The 21751-nt window shown below is 46.7% G+C and overlaps 1 protein-coding gene across 1 annotated transcript in view; it reads left to right on the forward strand.

The window, feature by feature from the left end:
* Positions 1 to 20561, forward strand: part of SCTR (secretin receptor) — a 70134-nt gene extending 49573 nt beyond the window's left edge. The window contains exons 8-13 of the mRNA XM_031451270.2: positions 7489 to 7549; positions 8974 to 9043; positions 12446 to 12537; positions 14338 to 14464; positions 19061 to 19102; positions 20125 to 20561. Coding sequence (XP_031307130.1) covers positions 7489 to 7549; positions 8974 to 9043; positions 12446 to 12537; positions 14338 to 14464; positions 19061 to 19102; positions 20125 to 20274 — 542 coding nt within the window. The 3' untranslated portion in view covers positions 20275 to 20561. The remainder of the gene's footprint in view (positions 1 to 7488; positions 7550 to 8973; positions 9044 to 12445; positions 12538 to 14337; positions 14465 to 19060; positions 19103 to 20124) is intronic.
* Positions 20562 to 21751: the final 1190 nt, after the last annotated feature.

Raw genomic sequence — 21751 nt, forward strand, 5'->3', positions numbered from 1 at the left:
AAATGACATTCCCACCAACAGTACAGGAGGGATCCCTTTACTCCACACCCTCTCCAGCATTTATCGTTTGTGGACTTTTGAATGATGGCCATTCTGACCTGTGTAGGGTGATACCTCATTGTAGTTTTGACTTGCATTTCTCAAATAATTAATGATGTTAAGCATCTTTTCATGTGCCATATTGGGCATCTGTGTATCTTCACTGGAGAAATGTCTTTTTAGGCCTTCTGCTCACTTTTGGATTGGGTTGTTTGGTTTTTTTTGTTATTGAGTTGTGTAAGTTGTTTGTATATTCTGGAAATTAAGCCCTTGTCAGTCTCATCATTTGCAAATAGTTTCTCCCATTCCATAGGTTGTCTTCTTGTTTTGTTTATGGTTTCCTTTAAAAGCTGTGCAAAAGCTTTTAAGTTTAATTAGGTCCCTTGCTTCCTTTCTGAATCAGTTAGGGTGCTTTTGACTGTAGGTATCAGAAAACCTGCTTAGATAGGCTTTAAACATAAAAGCAGTTAATTGGTTCAATTATAACTAACAAGTCCAGGGAGCACCAACTTCATGTGAGGCTGGATCTAGCAGCTCAACATTTCCTTTTGTCTTTCTACTTTGCTTAACATTAGGCTGTTGCTCCCAGTGTAACTGCCAGCAGCTTCTGGGCTGCTTACTGGCTTCACTGTTATGTCTAATGAGAGAAAGAAAGAGGCTGTGTCCCAGCATTCCCAGCAAATATTCTGAGATTCACTGATTGGACCAGCTTAAGTGTCGTACACATCCTTGAACCAGTCACAGAGGCCTGAGGGAATGGAATACACTGATTGGCTTAAGCTACTCAAACCACATAGCTTCCCAAAGGAAACTCAGGATTCTGCTTCTCAGAAGGAGGGGAAATGGTAGCAAGACAGACAGCTGCACGTTCCATTACATCTCTTACCCTTTTCCTTTCTGGTCAATGAAGATGATAACAACTCTGATTTCTTGAGCACTTACTATATGCCAGGCATTGAGCTCGGCACTTTATATGCATTGCTTAATCATCATAACAACCTTCAGAGGCCTCTCAGAAAAACCTTGGCTCAGAGACATGACATAACATAATCCCTTAATTCTTATTCTGCCATAAACAAACATCATCTATCCATCCTTCCATCCACGCACCCATTCATCCTTGCATCCATCCATCCATCTATCTATCCATCCATCCATCCAGTCATCAATTGTTCATTTGATAAACCTGTGTAAGTTACCCACTGGGTTCTAGACAGAGTCAGGTGTCTGTGACTGACTCACAGGCTTACAGGGGTAGTCATGTGTACCAGCCATTAGCTTCATTTACTTTCTTGTTGGTGCCTTTAATTAAGAAGTGCCCCTGCCAGGAATGCCCTCCACTGTCTTTTCTGCTTGTCTGAATCCTTACATGCAAGGGCCCTACTTCCTCATCAGACCATCAGGGAAGTTCCCTGAACTGGCAGAACTCACTGAGCCTTCCTGCTTCTGAACTTTGGTAGCCTGATTAGCACATGACCCTCGGCCAGCGGGCACTGTAGGGCTCTGTAGATCTGGATTTCCACATAGGCCAGTAGTCCCACAAAACCTGGGGATGAGGGACCTGCCTGATACAGCTCACTGTGCCCCCAAAGCCTCCAGTTTGGAGCTCAACTCACTGAGTCTTGACTCCCAGATCTGCCAGGGTTTCCCTGTATGAATATGGACAGTTTCATCACCTGTAATATCAGGATCATAACTTATTCAGCTTTCTTTGAGCACTTCTTCGTGCTCAGAAGGGCTTATGGAGATTACAAAAATTGTTTCATTACTCAAAGCGTTTACAGTCTACCGAGGAGACAAAATTGCATTGTGATAATACCTCCATCACAGGTGTTTTAGGAGGTTTAAATGAGATCATGAGAGCCTGCCTGTCTTCCTCAAATATTTATTGAGCATCTCCTATATGCCAGGCCCTGGGGATAGAGCAGCTCGTAAAACAGCAGCGGTTCCTTCCCTCCTGGCCCCTCTGCCTGCAGAGCCCCAAGGGGACGTGAAGGGGAAGGTCTGAAGCTCTCCATCCGTGAGAGGCTTTTCTCTTGAAAAAGCAGCAGCCCCTGCCTCAATTTGTACTCCTTTTTTCCTCCAGAGATAGGTTGCTTAAATAATTATATGTCCATCATAAAATTTGGCCAAAAGTGTTTTTTTTTTTGAGTAGAAAAAAAAAATACCCTAATCCCATCTAGTGAACATTTTCTGGTGTTTCCTTCCAGACTTTTTTGTGCTCCCATTTTTCCCCACATGCTTGTGGTCATCCTGTGTGCACAATTTTGACTCTTGCCTCTTTCCATGAACACAGAAGCATGCTCTGTATTCTTTCAAATCTTCCATAAACATTTTGGACTACTCTGTGAATGTCTCTAACCAAATACCTATTTTTTGGACGTTTAGGTTGTTTCCCATTTTTTGCTATTATAAATAACACAGTGATGAATACTTTCATGGGCGAAGATTATTCCACGTGCAATAGAGAATCCTGGAATTGGGATCCCTGAGTTGGAAGGCACAAACGCTTTTAAAGTTTTTAATAGTCATCTAAAGCTTTATTCTTTCAAGGTGGCTGGGCTATCAGGCTGTGCCCAGAAAAGGGGGATACCTCTGGCTTTTATAGGCGATGAATCAAGCTTCCACTCACTGAGGGAACTCAGACCAGTGGCTCTGCAGCTGGAGCTGCAACAGAATCACATGCAGGGCGTGTCAAACCCGGCTGCCTGGGCCCCGCTGTGGGGGTGGGGCCTGGGACTCTGCATTCCTAATGAGGCCTCAGGTGACCCTGATACCACTGGTCCAGGGACCACACTGAGAACCACGACTTAAGCCATTATCAGTCTTTCAAACTTTCCCACCAACTCATTGTCAAAGATATAAAATAATAAATTATACACAGGTGGCCTTCAGAATCCATGTTTGCCCAAAGCACTCAGAACTGAGGCAGAGAATTTTTTTTAAACATTTTTTTATTGAGTTATAGTCATTTTACAATGTTGTGTCAAATTCCAGTGTAGAGCACAGTTATTCAGTTATACATGAACATGCATATACTCATTGTCACATTTTTTTTCACTGTGAGCTACCACAAGATCTTGTATATATTTCCCTGTGCTATACAGTATAATCTTGTTTATCTATTCTACATATGCCTGCCAGTATCTACAAATTTTGAACTCTCAGTCTGTCCCTTCCCACCCCTACCCCCTTGGCAACCACAAGTTTGTATTCTATGTCTATGAGTCTGTTTCTGTTTTGTATTAATGTTCTTTTTTTGTTTAGATTCCACATATGAGCGATCTCATATAGTGTTTTTCTCTTTCTGGCTTACTTCACTTAGAATGGCATTCTCCAGGGACATCCATGTTGCTGCAAATGGCGTTTTTTATGGCTGAACAGCATTCCATTGTATAAATATACCACATCTTCTTTACCAGGCACCTATTGATTTAGGCTGTTTCCATGTTTGGCTATTGTAAATAGTGCTGCTATGAGCATTGGGGTGCAGGTGTATTTTTGAAGTAGGGTTCCTTCTGGATATATGCCCAGCAGCGGGATTACTGGGTCATATGGTAAGTCTATTCCTAGTCTTTTGAGGAATCTCCATATTGTTTTCCATAGTGGCTGCACCAAACTGCATTCCCACCAGCAGTGTAGGAAGGTTCCCTTTTCTCCACAGTGAGGCAGAGAATTTTTTTCATCAAAGTTATACATGTACTTGGCTTAAAGAATTAAATAGAATGACAAGGCTTATAGTGTGTGTGTGGGGGAAGCAGTCTCCTGAAAAGAGCCCCCACTTCTGCTTCCCAGAGGTAACACCCTTCAACTCCTTATCTGTTCCTCCTAATATTTACTCTCATGTTTCTGAACAATATTCTACTTTTTTTTTTTAATGGAAGTACTGGAGATTGAACCCAGGACCTCATGCATGCCAAGCATATGCTCCACCACTGAGCTATACCCTCCCCAAGTAGTCTACTATTTCTTGCCTTGTCCATTTAAGGTGTTATTCGTTGACTCCTTGTGAAGGAAGGTAAGGATATAAAATTCTTCATCCACCACCTCCATCCTCCCATTGGAGTTTTTCACAGTTTTTGGCTAAATCATATTCAATGTATACATCATTATGTCTACATCAACACTGATATAGACAATAGACAATATTGACATTGACAACAGACACAGACATAGAATTGACAACTGACATAGACAATAGACAATTCTGACAACACTGAGCCAACTGGCATACGATGATTTCACTTCCAATAGTTAACTTTTTCTTTTTCATGGAGTCATTTCGAATGTACTTGTTTTATGTCACTGTCATTAAGTCTCCCAAATTCTCCAACAGAACTGGACAACCCTCCAGTGATCAAATGCAGCAACATGTAATCCATTCCTGCCTGTTTGTTTGGTTTATTCGTGCTGTATCGGTATCCTAGGGCTGCTGCAACAAGCTGCCACAAACTCAGTGGCTTCAAACACCAGACCTAGTTCTGGAGGCGAGAGGCTCAAAGTCAAGGTTTTGGCAAAGCTGGTCCTTTAGCCTGTAGATGCCTCGCTCCAGTTTCTGCCTTCGTCATCACAGGGTCTTCTTCCCTGTGTTTCATCTTTCTCCCTGCCAATCTCATGGCCTTCTTAAAATGATGTCGGTCGTATTAGATTAAGGTCCTTATAACTACACCTCATCTTAACTAATAACACCTGCAAAGACCCTCTTTCTGGATGAGATCACATTCTAATGTTCTAAGGAAATGAACCTTTGTAGGGGACACTATTCAACCTAATATACCCACCCATGTTCTTTCTAGAAGAGCCTTCTGCCCTCCTGCTCTGTTTGGGCTGGTTGTTCTCTTGACCTGCTTAACTCCCTTAACCTTCATGCTGAGAATTCCCTTCACTTTCCTCCACAGATCCAATTCTTTCATTTCTTGTCTCTTTGGTTTACTCCCTAGGTGTGTTGGAGCACATCCTCCAGTGCCTATCCAACAAAGAGTGTGTGGAAGGTGCATTTTTTTGCCTTGCCTATCTGAAAATGTCTTTGTTTGGTTTTCATACCTAATTTGTAGTTTTGCTGGGTGTAGAAATTAGGTTGAAAAATCATCTTCCCCCAGAATTGTCAAGGCCTTGTGTTTTGGCATCCGGTGCTATGGGACAAGCCACAAGTCATTGTTTCCTGAGTCTTTTTACTTACCTCTCTCGCTAAGCTGCAGGATCCTCTCTGTACCCTGTGTTTTGAAATATAAGGATGCGCCCCCACACAAGTGCATTTTCATCCTTTTTTTGCTGGTATTTGGTGGTCCTTTCATCTGGAAACTCACATCCTTCATTTCTTGGGCAATATTCTTACACTCTCTATTTGATCATTTCCTTCCCTCTGGTTTTTATCCTCTCTTTCTGAAACTTTTAATCAGATGGTGCACATCCCGGAGTCAACTTCTAATTTTCTCCTTTCTTTCTTCCTACTTTTCATTCCACTCTTTGTGTTCTGCTTTCTGGGCAATTCCTGATGTTTATTCCAACCCATCTACAGAATTTTTAAAATCTTGGTTATCATATATTACATCATATTCAATTTCCAAGCCCTCTTCCTTGCTCTCTGAATGCATCCTGTTTTTCGCATCCTGTTTGTGTCTGGTGGATGTAATCTTCTCTCTCATCTCTCTGATGATATGCCTTCGAATTGTTTTGTTTAAGTTCCTCCTGCAGCCCGTATGGTCTGTTTCCTCTGAGTTCCCTTTCTCTGGCTGCTTTGGTCCTTGTCTTTTATGTAATCAGCTTTCCTCAGATGTCGGTGACCTTGACTGTTTATATTTATGCGTCACTTCAGAGTTGACTGAAGGCCCTCTGTGTGGGGGCTGGGAAATGTCTCTCCAGGGAGATTGGGCTGGAAATGGCCACGGTTAGGGGATCCCCAGCGTTGCTCTTAATAGGCCTTTTGTCTGGGGCTGTTTAGCTCCTCCAGGGAAGAAGTTTTTCACCTCCTGCCTGCGGTGGGGGTTGGAGGGCTGGAGGAAGGGTTAGAAGCCCAGCTGCTAGAGGTCTGAAAACTGAGCATCCTTGGGGTGGGGCTCTTACCAGTCAGCGTGCTAGCAGGCATGTTCATTAGAAAGAGAATCTGAACCACATGTATGACTTAAAATTTTCCAGTATCCACACAGGTAAAAAGAAACTAGTTTCACTAATTAGCAAAATGAATCTCAAGAACATATTTTATTTAATCCAATATAACCCAATATTAACATTTCAATATTTAATTTTAAAAATTGTTAATAACGTATTTTACATTCTTTTATTCATGCGGAATCTTCAGAATCTGCCATCTGTCTTGCATTTCTAGCACATCTCATCTGAGACCCTCCACTTATCAAGCGCTCAGTACACGTGGCAAGAGGCCACTGTACTGGACAGCAATGAATGTAGACCATCACTTTGTCCCTATGTTCAGCCGAGAATCCCCTCCACCCTCTGCTTGGCCAGAGCCCCCTGATTCTCAGCTCATCTTTCTCTGTCGGGGAGGAACAGATAACTGTTTGGCTAGGGGAAGGCAGTGTTGGCCACCTGGAATGGTTACTTATTTCCTCTCCAGACTTCCAAACCCTCCTACTGTTCCCGCCCCGCCCTCTCTCCTCCCTGTTGGGGTCCCAGTGCCCCCCACCCCGGGACCTCAGGTACCTCCCCAGCAGCATCCTCGGGGCAGCACTTGGGTTTCAGCTTTCTGTCCTGGGACATCAGTCAGTGCTCCCCTGCCAGTTTCCATGTTCCTAAGTGTGTTGTCATCTTTCTTCCATTAAACCCTTCTTTCCCATTCTTTGTGCTTATGGGCTTGTAGCATTTTGATTTCTTTACTATTATTTTCGAGGGATTTCAAGGAGAAAGAGAGATAAATGTGTAAATTCAACTTGCCATGTTTAACCAGAAGTCAGGAAATGTTCTTGTATTGTATCTTTAAAATTCCCATGTACTTTCCATTCTCTTGTCCAAAATGCACTTTTGTTTAAATGGCATTGAGAGCTTACGTTACCAGTTGAATGGCCAAGCTTCTCACAAAGCAGTATTCAAATAAAACCGGTTATTCTCCTGTGGCCTTGTGTCCCCCCTGCACTGTCAAGCATATCCCAGTTTGAGAAAGGGGCCCCATCAGTGCCCTCTACAGCCTCCATGGGCCTGGCTCCCTCTCTTCTTCCATGAAGAGGTCCTCTGGAATCTAGCCCAAGCTCCCAGGAGACCCCTGGCCCCAAGTGGCCTTCAGGATCCATCTGATCCTGCCTCAGTTCCCAGGATATCCCCGGCACCCATGAAACACAAGGCTACACATTTATACGGTATGGCAAGTGGGTTTCCATGGAAACCCAATCTTGGCACCTGTTCGCTAACTGGGCTAACTGTTCCTCACACAGGTGTTGAAGATTGAATCCTCTCTCTTCTGCCCCCTCCCCGACCCCCTTTAATTTTAATCCTCAGGTTCCCCGGCCATTTTTGTTGCTTCGTGGGCTCTCACCAGGCACTTTCTGGAAGATGTTGGGTAAGCTGTTGCACGGAGAGGTAACAGGGGTGTATTTTATATCGTTCAGTTCTTCCAACAGGATGGACACCTCTTTGGAGCTTTGTAGGAGAGGCCTGTTTCTCAGACCTGGGGCCACAGGCGAGTTCTCAGGAGTGCAGGCTGCTGAATGCCCAGCCCTCTCTGGGTGTGAGTTTGCAGATGGGCTGAGTGGTTTTCACCACGACCAACCTGCAACCTCCCAGACCCTCCCCGCTCCTGCTGCCTTGACAGCTCTGTGGTGAGGCCACATGCCAGACAAGACTGCAGAACTCCAGGCAATTCTACTCAGATGAAGCTTTAAGGACCAACCCATTCTTCCTCCTCTCGGCATCTCCCTCTTCCACTCCTCCCTGCTGCGGGGTGTTTGAGTCGCACAGGCGCAGACGCGGGAGAGCAGCAGCAGCAGCCTAAAGACCCCTGACCAGCACTAAGAGATCTAGTCTCGTTCTTTGAAGATGTGAGGTGCGGGGATGGGGTACCCCCATCCCCGGTGGGATGGGTTTGTGAAGGGAAAGCTTCAAAGAAGCCAAAGAGGAAGTGAGGCATCGTGCCCAGCGGGAGGCTGAGCATCATCCGCATTATGACACAAGCAGGCCAGTAAGTTGACAAGGTCAAGTGAGGCTTGCTAGTGTCTTGCAGTCCAAATTCAGTGCAAAATAATTCTTTTTTCAATGATGTCTTTTTTTATTTTTTATCTTTTATTTATTTATTTGTATTTTGGGGGAAGGTAATTAAGTTTGTTTATCTATTTATTTTTAACGGAGGTACTGAGGATTGAACCTAGGACCTCATGCATGCTAAGCACATGCTTTACCACTGAACTATATCCTCCCCGCACAAAATAATTATTTTAATGGGATGAATTCACCTAAAAAACAAAAAATCTAGACTTGTAGCTTCTCTAGAGTAAATGGAAAGTTCTATCAACATTTCCCATGTGTCCTTGTGGCAAAAATCAACTGGACTCGGTTGTGACCGCCTTAAGCCAGGCCCATGCCTGCCAGTTTGCCAAGTGCCCCCTGTGTCTGATGTCCCGGAGTTCCGAGGTCACATGCCAGTCACCCAGGCACTTCGGTCACTGATGTCACCTGCCTGGCCCCTGCTGGCAGTGGAGCTGGCTGCCATGCTCCCCAGTGGATTCTGACAGCGTGCTGGCTTTGGGATCCAGGACCTTCCATCTCAGGTTCCACATGCTTCCGCTCCCCCAGGTACTCACTGGATGTACATGGAGACAGGGCCGCTCGCTCGGCCACAGCAGTGCTCTTGGGCAGCAGGGAAGGGTCAGTCCTAATGATACTGAGCACACAGCCTCAGGGGCTCAGGACTGCAATGTGGCATCTCGAAGAACGCTTCTGGTCAGCCCAGCTCCCTACTCCTAACGATGCCTGGCTCTCCCTCCCTAGGTGCTGGGACATCAATGCCAATGCGTCCATCTGGTGGGTCATTCGCGGGCCTGTGATCCTGTCCATCCTGGTAAGTGGCCATCCTCCCCTGAGCTGGGTTCCTGTGGGAGGTGAAGTGATGACAGGCTTCCGGGGCAGAGCAAGACAAACATTGCTCCCTCCAGGTGTGGGGAGGGATAAACCACAGTTACCAGAGGCTGGTCAGCAGCTGGAGGATCTGGAAGCTCCACCCTAAAGAATGGTGAATGGGCGTGGAGTGAGGCAGGCAGGAGGCAGGTGCTTCCACACTTGTCCTTGTCCTTTGTCCTTTCTGTGAGTAGCGACTGCAGTGTGGCGGGCAGAGCTCCTTACCCTAACTGACTGGCTCGGGGCTGGCCTGACTTTTCACCTTCCTGGTTCAGATCTTTGGACCTCAATCATTTTTTTAGGCATTCTCTTGTTAACCTCAGGGAAGAATCACTGAGCCTGGCTCATAGGATGTGGGGCTGTACCTTGGGAAAGCCGAGTGATGTGTGGACAGGGAAGCTCAAGGAGTCTCAACTCTGGCTGTACTCTCAACCTTTTAATGTAAACTTTCAATTTTTAAAAAATACTGATAGCAGGGATTGGGTGCTCCTTGTCCTGGGGAGGGGCCTGGGCACTCTGTGGGGTTTTAAGTTCCCAGGTGATTCTGCTCTGCAGTCAGGATCAAGAGACCTGTAGCCGAGTCTGCGCGTCTAGATAAGAATAAGGGGGACAGAGGAAGGAAGACACACGCATCATGGAGGGCACACTGGGGTCGTCTCACGGATGGAATCGGCCCCTTGGCCAGAACTAGTGTGCACGGGCTGGGAGGGATGCCAAGGCTGCGGGGACCAGTTGACAGAAAGCGCCCTTCCTAGGCTCACAGGAGCAGGGAGAGTGCAGCAGCCCCCTCCTCTTCCACTGGGTCACCTCCTGGGGTCAGCTGATGGGAGGGACTATCCCATGCCCATCATCTTTTTTTTCCCTAAAAATAATAGACTTTTACACAATCCTACCCACTGTCTCAGCTTGCAATAGGAGAGCTGGACATTGCAGAGGAATCCGAGTAGCAGCCACATTTGGCCATGTGCTAGCTCAGGAGGGCAAAATCACATCTCCTTCCTTCCGCTTTTCATAGCAAATGTGAGGGCCAGTCATTGGCAAATACTAACCTGGAACCACTGAGGGAAGGGGGTTCTAAGAAATACGGTATCTGATGTGGTCATAATGCAGTTTCCTACAAGCACAGAAAGTAGCTAGTATTTTCAACAGGACTTTATATTTGCTACCTGAAGACATTGCTACCCTAAGTCATTATAAGGTAATAAATAAATAATTTGATTATAATTTTGGTTATGCTAACTTTAGCATAGTGCTTTGCAATCTAACTAAATTGAAATTTCAGGGATAACAAAGGATGTTAAAGTTTCATTTCCTGCTACACTCTAACACGCTAAAAACAGTATACTGAAATCTGCTATTTTAATACCAAAAGTTGTTTTTCATCAACTTGTTACAGTTAAATAATGTCAGAACATTTTTTCTTAGGTTGATAATCTGGTGAACAAAATATTGGTTCTATTTATCACTAATTATGTTATACTAAGAATGTACTTGTTTTTCTATAAAATCAAAATATATTATCATTTCTAAAATAATAATAATAATATAATTCATGTAAAAAGAATTGGAAAATATAAAATGTATTTTTAAAAAGGGAATAAAATCACCCACACTTTTAGCCATAGAAACACATTTGATCATGTGCTTTTCCTTCTTGTCTTTTCCTTTGAGCATACAGACTTTTTCAAGGTGCTTAATATAGTTTTGTGTCCTAGTTTGTTTGTTTTTTTCACCTGCCAATGAATGTCAGCTTTCCTATGTCATTTAAAATTATCTGACCCACTGCTGTGCTCTGGCTGCGTAATATTCCCACAGGAGGTTATTTCCTCACTTAGTTGACCAGTTTCCGCTCTCAGTTCTGGGACTGAGCAGGGAATTCTGGGACTTTGACAGCCCATCCCTGAAGAGCCCCCTCTGAGGAACCACCAGCCCCAGGGTCCTGGCTGATTTCTCGAGACTGTGATTTCTCTCGTGATTGAGGGATGTTGGGCGGGCACTCTTGATGCAAAATATCTCCCTACCAGCCTGTCACAGGACCTCGAATTCCACTATTTAAGACTAATTCTTGGGATAGTAAAGATTTTCCCTTGGGCTTTCAAGTGCTGCCTATTAAGTTAAATACAACTTGAAGACAAAAAATAAAATAAAGGAGCCCTTGTTAGTTTACACCATGCACAGCCAGCTTAAAGCAAGATGCACAAACAGTGAGCTGAGAAGCAATGTTCCCAAAGCAGGGGCAATGGGCTCGGGGGTCCTAGATAGGTCCCTAATCCTGTGTCTTTTGGCAAGCGTCCAGGCTACTTACGTGAACAGTGAGGGTGCCCACTGATATTCCATGGGTCCCTGCTTCTGTAAAATGGTTCTGGAGCTGGTAGGTGAGAGGGAAGGAGAGATGCAGCCACCTGGGCAGCTTCCTAATGTTCCCGGCATTGGGCACTGGGGCTGGGGGAGGGGACACCAAAAGAAATGGACTCTATTCCTGCCCTTTAGAAAGCTATGATTATGCACAAGGTCCTGGGTTCAATGTCCAGTGCTTCCATTTAAAAAATTAATAAATAAATAAATAATAAATAAATAATTCCCTCCTCCGCAAAAAAATTTAAAAAAATTTTTTTAATTAAAAAAAGAGTTACGATTAATTGACAATTAGTGGACACACACAGATGCTTGCCTTTGGCCCCTTTCAAACATTTCAAGTGCTCTTACAAGAAGCAGCATCCCTAACTACAATGAACCAGGAAAAGGAAGCAATCAAGGAGGCTTCCTGGAGCTGGTGATTGAGCTGCAAAGCGATTCTAAGTGTCTGAGGCAGCAGTTCTCAAAGTGTGGCCCCTAAACTAGCAGCTTCAGCACCACCTGGCAGCTTATTAAAAGTGCAAATCCTTATTTGCATTGACTAAATGGTAATCTCTGGCAGTGGAGCCCTGCAAACTGCACCTTAAACTTTGAGAACCTCTGCTGTGAAGCCTTTGTGTATCCCAAGGACCACCTTCGGCATTCATTCCCGGGAGCCTTGCTAGAAATGCAGAATCTCAGGCCTACTCCAGGCCTGCATTTTAACAAGATTCCAATGCATTCCAAGTGTGAGTAATTCATGCTGCAGCTGAGGGGCAGACCTCAGGGCTCCTGCAGCCCAGGGATGGGGGTGTGGGGGCGGTGCTGTGCCCCCTATGTGCTGTGCCCCCAAGACTGTGTTTCCCTAGGACTGTTGAGGGGTGGGGGGAATGATGCGCCACCCCGGTGTGATCTGCAGTGCCGTCTCTGCCCTCAGGTCCAGAGGCCAGGACCAGGAGAGGTGCCAGGAAAGCAAATCACCTTTAACCCATCTCTGCCTTGTGTTTTACAGATTAATTTCATCCTTTTTATAAACATTCTAAGAATCCTGATGAGAAAACTTAGAACTCAAGAAACAGGAGGAAATGAAGTGAACCATTATAAGTAAGTGGAGGGCAAACACCTAGGCACACTCAGTCAGTCAGTCAGCCGGCATTTACTGAGCACCTTCTGTTTACCCAACTGATGGTAGACACCATTGGACATGCAGGAAATGGAAAAACTGAGACCCAGTCCCAGAAAGTTTACAACGTTATGGGCGGAAGGAAAATGGGTCCTTGTGATGCCTTAGACTGCCCTGGGGGTGGGGAGAAAAGAAACCTAAGCAGGATCCCAGACGGCAGAGATAGTACCCTTGGGACAAGGCTAGGGGGTCAGAGGATGGGCTTCAGGGACCCACATTCAATCTGAATAGGTACAGTAGCCCTCCTTATCTGTGGGTTTTGCATCAGAGGATTTGACCAACCTCAGATTGCAGATTGAAATTATTTGAAAAAAATTTCTGGAAAATTCCAAAGCAAAACATTTACATTGAGTGAGATATTATAAGTAATCTAGAGATGATTTAAAGTATATGGGGAAATGTGCATAGATTATATGCAAATACTACCCCATTTTATATAAGCAACTTGAGCATCCAAGAATTTTGGCCTCTGTAGATGGTTCTGGAACCAATCCCCCTTGGATACCAAGGGTCGACTATGTGCCTTTTCCAGCTTTTACGAGACCTTAGCTTTCAGCAGATTTTCAAGATGTGTGATCTAAAAATACTTTAAAACCTTTAAGATGTTCAAGAAAGGTGCTGCATTAGTCTGCTCAGGCTGCCATAACAAAAGACCACAGACTGGCTGGTTTAAACAAGAGAAATTTATTTACTCAGCGTTCTGGAGGCTGGAAGTCCAAGATCAAGGTGTGGGCAGGTTTGGTTTCTCCGGAGGCCTCTCTCCTTGGCTTGTGGTTGGTCACCTTCTCGCTGGGTCCTCACGTGACCTTTTTCTCTGGATGTTGCATCCCCTGTGTCTCCTCTTATGAGGATACCATAAGTAAGTGGACTAAGGTCCCACCCGAATGGCCTCATTTTAACGTAATCCCCTCTTTGTAGTCCAACCTGCAAAAACAGTCACATTCTAAGATATTGAGTGTTAGAGCTTCAACTTACGGATTTGGGGTCGGGGGCAGGCACAGTTCAACCCATAACAAATATTAAAGACAAATCAGTGTCCAACAGGGGCTTTCTCTGTGATATTCTGAGTTTTGAGAATCTGGCAGAGGCCTGGATTATTTGGTGACAGTTTCCCCAGGATGTCTCTAGAGCACTGGGTTCCAGAGTAGGGTAGAACTGGGATCCAAGATATGGTTGCCAGATAAAATACAGGATGCCCAGTTCAATTTGAATTTTGGATAAACAACAAATAGTTTTTTCATTCTTACACCAAAAGAATTATCCATTGTTTATCTGAAATTCAAATTGACCTGGGCATCCTGTACTCTTTACTTGCTCAATTTGGCGACCCTAACCTGGGAAGAAAACAAAGCGCTTCTCCTTATACATGGTTTTGCTATCAAACAAATAAGGATGCTGGCCTGGCTAATAACATGCTATACTTAGAGGGGTGGTAATACATGCACTTAATTTATAAATAAATAAAGCTATTCATGTGGGTATGGGTCTTTTTTTTTTTTTTTTTTTAAGATGGAGTGTGTGATCAGAAAGTTTTGGGACTGGCTATGGGTGGATAAGTGTTGTCTATGGGTGAAGGAGTTGGAAACTTTCCAAAATAAAAAGTAAAAACAAACAAAAGCACTGGGGACACTCCTGCAAAGCCTCCTGCAATCAGACAAGATGCGGTGTGCCCGTGGGCGTGGGGGGCGGCAGGAGACTACAGCAAGACTCTGTGTCCCCAGGCGACTGGCCAAGTCCACCCTCCTGCTGATCCCACTCTTTGGAATCCACTACATCATCTTCGCCTTCTCTCCAGAGGACGCCATGGAGATCCAGCTGTTTTTTGAATTGGCCCTTGGCTCATTCCAGGTAAGCTTCGGGGACTGTGATGTGACTTTCAGGTGAAAAGAGGCGTTCGCTGTCTCCTTAGAGAAAAATGGAGGACGTAGGGACCAAAAGCCAGATCTTCCCAGAAGAACCCGGTGGGGCTTTGGGGAAGGCGGATGGACACTTCATTTGGCAGAGACCCCAGAGAAGCAGGGGTTAGGAACTCCCCTTGCTGTGTGACCCTCTGTGGGACCCAAGTTCCCCACCAGTCACGTGGCGGGTGGGCGGTACAACTAAGGAGAGAGAGACAAACTCCAGGGAAGAGAAAAGGGAACAGTAACCCTGGCACACGCCATCGCACACCTCTCAATAGAATTGCAGAGTCAAGATAATGTAAGTGCCGAGGGCTTTGGCGGAACCATCAAGAAGTCAGACAGAAAGATGAGCATTGTGGATGGATGGGCGTGGGGGGCGGGCAGGGAGGCTGTTTGAAAGAATAATATCCTCATCATCATGCTGGGGAGTCCATAAAAATGCCCCAAGCTGAAAAATCCGGAAGTAGCCACATCAGCATATTATTCAGAATCAGTTAAAAGAGTTCCAAGTAGTTGGCTCCGAGGAACAGGAAATGGGGGCTGGGATGTCAGGAGGCTAGTTTTTGTGTGTGTTTTTGTTTCAATGACAAGAAACACTTGACTCTTTGAAACCAATTACGTACACAATTTACTAAAAATAAAAACCAACTTATAAAAAGAGAATAAAAGGGAGGGGAGAAATCACCTACCTATCAATTCAGCAAGATGTTGTAAGGTTAAAAAATACAGTAAACCTGTTTGGACAGAAGCGACTCTTAACATGAATCCCAAGCATTACAATGTTATTTGCTTGTTTACTCATAACCATCTCCTTCCAAAAATAATATGATGTAGCCTTCAGGAAAAATATACAAAGGACAAAAAAATAAGGTATCAGCAAATAAAATAAAGCCAAAATTGAGTTCATACACAGAAGCAAATTTAATGAAGTCCTTTGAAGGTGGAAGAGGTGTGCCATAAATTTGGTTTGGAGCTTCCTAGTAGCCAAAGCAAAGACAGAAACACAATCTGTCTCCAGATGTACACTATCCATAGATGAAAGCAAGCTAGTTCCCAGGAAAAACCTAGGCTTTGGGCCTGAGAGAAATTTCTCCCAGTGGGTTTTCCTGGGATCCTGTCCTCAACAACACTGATCGTTTTGCAGAGTCTTCCTTAGCTGGCAGGCCTTTGCCTTGGGGTCGGGGCTCAGAGCCTCCATCATTCCTGGAGTTCTGTTCAGGATGGATGTGGCCGGAATTGATGGCTCATCACTCTGAGGTTCCAGGGAGGACACATCACTGGGAACACATTCCCGAATGGAATCAGGTCTTGCCCTGACCCACACCTTCAGACCCCACCCCAGGGCTGTCCCTTCTGCCCTGCTCTGAACCTCTTCTCTGCCCAGAGACCCCCACCAGCACCCTAGACCTCCAGAGCATCTAGTCTCTTATATAATCCATGGTCTTTTTCTCTGGGCCAGGAAGCTTTCACACCTGCTGCTCTTGAAACGTTCGGGGAGGCTGGGCTCACCATGGCCCACCTGGCAGGTGGGGGAGGCCAGGAGCAGACGGGTGGAAGGTCTTTACCGGGTGGACAGAAGTGGGTAGTGATCTCGCTGAGAACATGGAGACCCGGGTCTCATTGCTACATGGATGGGGACTTCCTGTCCCTGGAGCTGGGCCTGTGGCTGGGGCTGTGGACTACCCACAAGGCCATTCTGCTTCTCTCTGGGGAAATGCTTGTCAGGAGAAAACCAAAAGTACTTTCCTAATGTTTCCATAGAAATGTTTACCCCCAAAAAAGGATCTTTAAGAGTTGGAAAAAAAGAACTTTCTTTCATACACAAACATCATTTTGTTATATATTTATACATATGTTATATGTGTTTTTAACTTTTGGATTTTTGGGGGGGTAATTAGGTTTATTTATTCATTTATTTTTTAAAATGGAGGTACTGAGGCTTGAACTCAGGACGTTGTGCATGCTAAGCACGCTTTCTGTATTGAGCTATACCCTCCCCCTATACTGTATATAATATATATTTTTAAATGATGTATTATGGAAAATTTCTTCCATAGACAAAAGTGAAGAGGACAATATAACAAATTCCTGTGTACCACATTACCCATCCATGGCCTGTCCTATTTAATCTCTCTCCCCACCCACCCCGTCCCCCACCATTTTTTTTTAATGGAGGTCCTGGGGATTGAACCCAGGACCTCATGCATGCTAAGCATGCACTCTTCCACTTGAGCTGTACACCCACCCTCATCCCCCAGCATTTTAAGCAAATCCAAGCCATCGTTTTCTTTCACATGTAATATTTTAGTATGTATTTCCAGAAGACAAAGGCTTAAAGAACACACACAGAATCACAATACCATTCTCACTGTCATATATTTTTTAAAACTCAAGTTTATAAGTTCCCCCTGATTGTAGAAATACTTGCTCATTGAAGAAAATTTAGAAAATAAGGAAAAGTTAAAAAGAAAAATTCCATCCATAATCTCATAATCCGGTCTCTTTTCTATCCAAGAACACACACATACACACACAATCACACACACACACACACACACACACACACAGACACACACATACATACACACACATAAACACATACACACACACACACACACAATTGAGATTGTGACACGTGGTTTTGTATTGTGACATCTGGTTTTTTATCTTTCCTGTTCTGTTTCATCTCTCATGCCCATTATGAACATTTCCCCATGTCATTAAAATTCTTCAAAGGCTTCATTTTTAATGTTTGTATAAAAACTGTGGAATTTCTTAAACTTGCTGGCTGTGGGAGGCCTGTCCTATATGCACCTGGGGCACATCTAACTTGCCCTCCTTCAGGGCTCCTGGTCACCTGAACAGTGAAAATGTGTTTCTGGATCTTTGAGACCCAGGCAGCCCTGGGCCCAGTGAGATGGCACCTGAGACTCAGTTCCCACACCTGTGAGATGGGGAGCCTCTCTACCTGCCTCCTAGTGCTCTGGCAAGGATTAAAGGAAGCACCTGGAACCCAGAAGCCCACAATTACACAAGCTAAGCTACGCTCCAAATCCAGCTCTGGTTTATTTCAAAGTCTGCCTTTCACACCCGCTGACAGCAGCTCTTAACCGGTGATGCCTGTTTGAACCACCTGGGAATCTTTTACTGATGTTCCCGCCCTAGGCATTTGGATTTGGACAAGAGCTCCTAGGTCACTCTGATGTGCAGCAAAATTTGGAAACTGCTGCCTTGAATAACTTTTCCTACCCAGCCTCCCATAGTCCCCATTCTACGTGGCAGTCATCCATGCCTGAAATTCTAGAGCAGATGCTTCTAGTTTTATCTCTAACCCTTGTTAAAATGCCAGACCCCTGAGCAGTCGTGTGTGGAAGCCCACCATAGACAGGCTGGTTCATTGCTCTTTGGGGTCCTGTCCACATAGCCCAGGCAGGCCTGGTGGGATTGGGGATGGAGGGGAGGTTGGGCCACTTGAGGTCCGGGCTGTGGCACCCAGGCCTCTGTGGGAGAGAGGTGCTCACCAGCTGGAGAACCCTGAGAAGACAGGCCTGTTAGGATGGGGAGGAGGGTCCCAAGGAGGGTCCTGAGTACGTGAGCAGGGCATATGGACCGTGAGACCCTGCTCATAGCTCACAGTTCCATGCAAGCCTCTCAGGCTCAAATCCCACATCTCAGCCTGGAGTCCCTGCCTGGCCGAGCTCCACGCCAAGACCCGGAGGGACCACTGGGAAAATAGGAGCTCCAGATGCTGCAGAGGGAGAGTCCTGACAGACACAGACCCCAACTACGCCCAGGAACAGAAAGCAGATGTAGCCCAGAGGCTCGAGTCATGCCCCACTGTTAGCTGGCCGGGTCATGTGCACAAGCTTTGTTCTGACCATACATTCACATGTGTAATTTTCAATTTGAATAGCTGTCTGAGTTTAAACATCTCAGTTGAGGGGAGGGGATAGCTCAGTGGTAGAGTGCCTGCTTAGCATGCACAAGGTTCTGGGTTCAATCCCTAGCACATCCATTAGAAAATAACCTCCCCCACTAAAAATATAACTAAACATCTCAGTTCCCAGCTTATCTTGGAAATGAGCCATCTAGGCCCAGGGGCTCACAGAGGCTGTCCCACCCGCTCCGGGTGAGGTAGACAAGCTTCAGGTGCCCCTACTCCCTACCTCTCACAGGTGGCCTACCTTATTACTAATTCCAATGACTTGCCTGGGCCCCGCAGGCCACGTTAGCAGCCTCTGCTTAATGTAACTGACACCACCTATGTGCAGGGCCCGACACTGGACACTGGGGACAAGAGATGAAAGGGACCCTGAGGATCTCAGTCTGTATGGAGGATGCCAGCACAGCCAGGGGCCCTGTGGGGGGTGGACAGAAGAGGAAGTCCCAATTCCCGCTGGGGTAGGAGAGGCGGAGGAGGCTCTGGAACACCTGTGGAGATAAGTGAGCCTGGGGTGGGTGATTAAAGGACTTGGGGAGGGGAGGCAGGAGGAATGAGGCTGGGTGCCAGGGCGCTGGCACTAATCCCCTGCTCCCTCCGCAGGGCCTGGTGGTGGCCTTCCTCTACTGCTTCCTCAATGGAGAGGTGAGTGTTCTGGAGCCTACCTGGAGAGGGTGGTGGAGAACCAGGTGTGGTGGGTGGGGGCAGCCTGCCTTCTGGGAGTCTGAGCTCACTTCATGGGAGCCACAGAATCACCCAGAGGACTTGTGAAAACAATTGCTGGTCCTACCCCCAGTTTCTAAATCCACAAAAATGGATTCTATAGGTCTGGGCTGAAGACAGAATGTTTTTAACAAGTGCTCCAGGTGATTCTTATCATTGGGTGAGCTCAGGAAATGGAGGAAAGTGCAGGCACCCCAGCCAGATCCCAGGCTCCTGAACTTCTGCTGCTTGCTTAGGGGGTGATCGTGGTCATGGCCCTGCTCTGAGCCTCAGTCTTCCCATTTGTAAAATGAGTGACTCAGATGAAATGTCTGCCACCCCATCCTGAGAGACCTCTGCAGACTGTGACTCCCAAGGGGCTGCACACTTCACTTGAGGTCTCTGCCCTTGCCCAGAGCATCCAGTCAGGACACAAGGTCCCTAGCACACAGGGGCTGTGAATCAGTTGAATGCAGTCTTGCACTCAAGCCTTCCTGTGACTATTGATCATCTATCTGGTTTGCCACTTGAATGAGAATAACCTGATGTTTGCCAACAATCAAGTGTCAAGCCTAGCCTTGAAGGATTTGCTGCTTCAGCTGAGAATTGTGACGAAAATCCCCAGAGCAGCTCCCTGAGCCCCAGATAAGTTCTGAGCTAGGTGGCTTCATGCGGACGTGCTAGTTGTCGCAGGTAATGATCTGGAGTTCATGGAACGATCACAAGCCCCTTCTTCAGGACAGGGGGACTGAGATTGCAGGAGAAAGCCGCCAAGGGAGAGGGGTCCTCAGTACCTACTGGACAGTAAGGCTGCAAACAGTAAATCTGAGTGGTCTGCAGGAGAGGGGAAGCCTTGACTGCTGGGCAGGAGGGGCAGGGCCCACGCCGAGGCCCGAGGGGGAAGAGGCAGGACCCTGGGCACAGAGTCGTCCTTGCCCTGGCTGAAAGCTGGTCTCTGGGGGCAGGTGCAGCTGGAGGTTCAGAAGAAGTGGCAGCAGTGGCACCTCCGGGAGTTCCCACTGTGCCCCGTGGCCCTCAGCTCCTCCTTCAGCAACGGCACCAAGGCCAGCCCCTTGGAGCAGAGCCGGGGCACCTGCAGGGCCAGTGTCATCTGAGGCTGGAGCAGAGCCACCCACCGACAGAGGCCAGGATGGGTCCTGAGAGGGCTGGCTACTGCTGCAGGGCAGTCCATCTTCCCGGCAGACAGTGTGTGATCTCTCCTGTGACTGACACCCCTCCGCCAGGCCTTGGGGTGGAGGGGAAATGGTGATAACCCCTCAGAACTGAAGGAACTTGGGGCACCCTGGGGCACGAAGAGGGCCTGGAATTTGGTTCTGTTGTGTTTCTGGTAGTTCAGGGGTCCCGGAAGGGGGCAGGGAAATAAATGGTAGCTTGGATGAGACTTGGTGTATATTTGTCACTCGTTTTGCCCTTGAGACACAAGGTGAAGGATGCTCCCTCGTGCTCCCCTGCCCCTTCCTGGAGGAAGGGGCTTCCCTGGGCGTTTGCCGGATAAGGTGAGAAGCCCAGAAAACATGAGAAACGGGAGGCCCTTGGCCCTAGATGGACCCTCCCTGTCCCTCCCGGCAACACACCCATCCAGTAGCTCTTACCCCAGAGCCTTCAAGACAACAGCTGAATTAATCAGATCAAGTCCACAGGGGCGCGCAGAACCCCAGCCCCCTTTCTGTCACCCTAACATGATATGAGACACCTACCTGTTCTCACTGCTCTTAAAAGTTAACAATCAGTTATCCCCGGTACAACAGGAAATGGGGTGGGACCCCATTTGCCAGAAGGGAGGCTGGTTCCCCAAGGCCTTGCGACTTGCCCAAGTTAGTCAGCAAAAAAGTGGCAGCTGGGTCCAGGGCTTTTGGTTTCAAATTCCAATGTTCTAAGGCTGTGCTTCCCCCGCTCCTGGGCAAGGACGGACGGGGCCTGTCTCCCTGCCCCATGGGGATTTTAGTCTCACCCTGAACTCTCTTGATCTCAGTTTCCTCAAATATCAGCATTCCTCTCCCCTCCTCCCTCAACCATGTGAAGATTAAAGAGGACTAAATATATGAACTCTTACAAAACAAAGCCTACGTGCTCAGAGGAAAGCATTCTGGACAGAAGCAGAGACGACCCCTCCCCAGCAGAAAAAAGGGCATCTTGGGTGGGCCCAGCTCTGGTCCTAGCTTTGGGTGACCCTGGAGAAATGGCCCTGGCTCCCCACTTTTGTATTTCACCCCTGCAGACAAGGTCACCCCCTTTGCATCTTGTAGATGGCTCCTGGAGGGGTGAAAAAGACCAGGTACCCATTTTACAGGGCTAAGAACCCAGACTGTATAGTTGACAAGCTCTACTCTCCAAAACCTTGCTTGGTCCACAATACCTTTCTTCAGTGATCTCCACGGACTGACTGTGCATCTTGGAATCAAAGTTTTAAAAAATCGTTAAGAGGTACAGGCACCCAGTCCAACCCAAAAAGGGGACCTGGCAGGGGAGGGCGGGGCCCAAAACCCCATGCAAACAGTAGCAGCCAGAATGAAATGGGCTAAGGGCAAAAACCCCACCTGCTGGGCAGAAAAGGGTTTGGAAAGGGGGCAA

This window comes from Camelus dromedarius, chromosome 4, assembly GCF_036321535.1.
Source record: "Camelus dromedarius isolate mCamDro1 chromosome 4, mCamDro1.pat, whole genome shotgun sequence".
In the NCBI taxonomy this organism is placed as follows: domain Eukaryota; kingdom Metazoa; phylum Chordata; class Mammalia; order Artiodactyla; family Camelidae; genus Camelus; species Camelus dromedarius.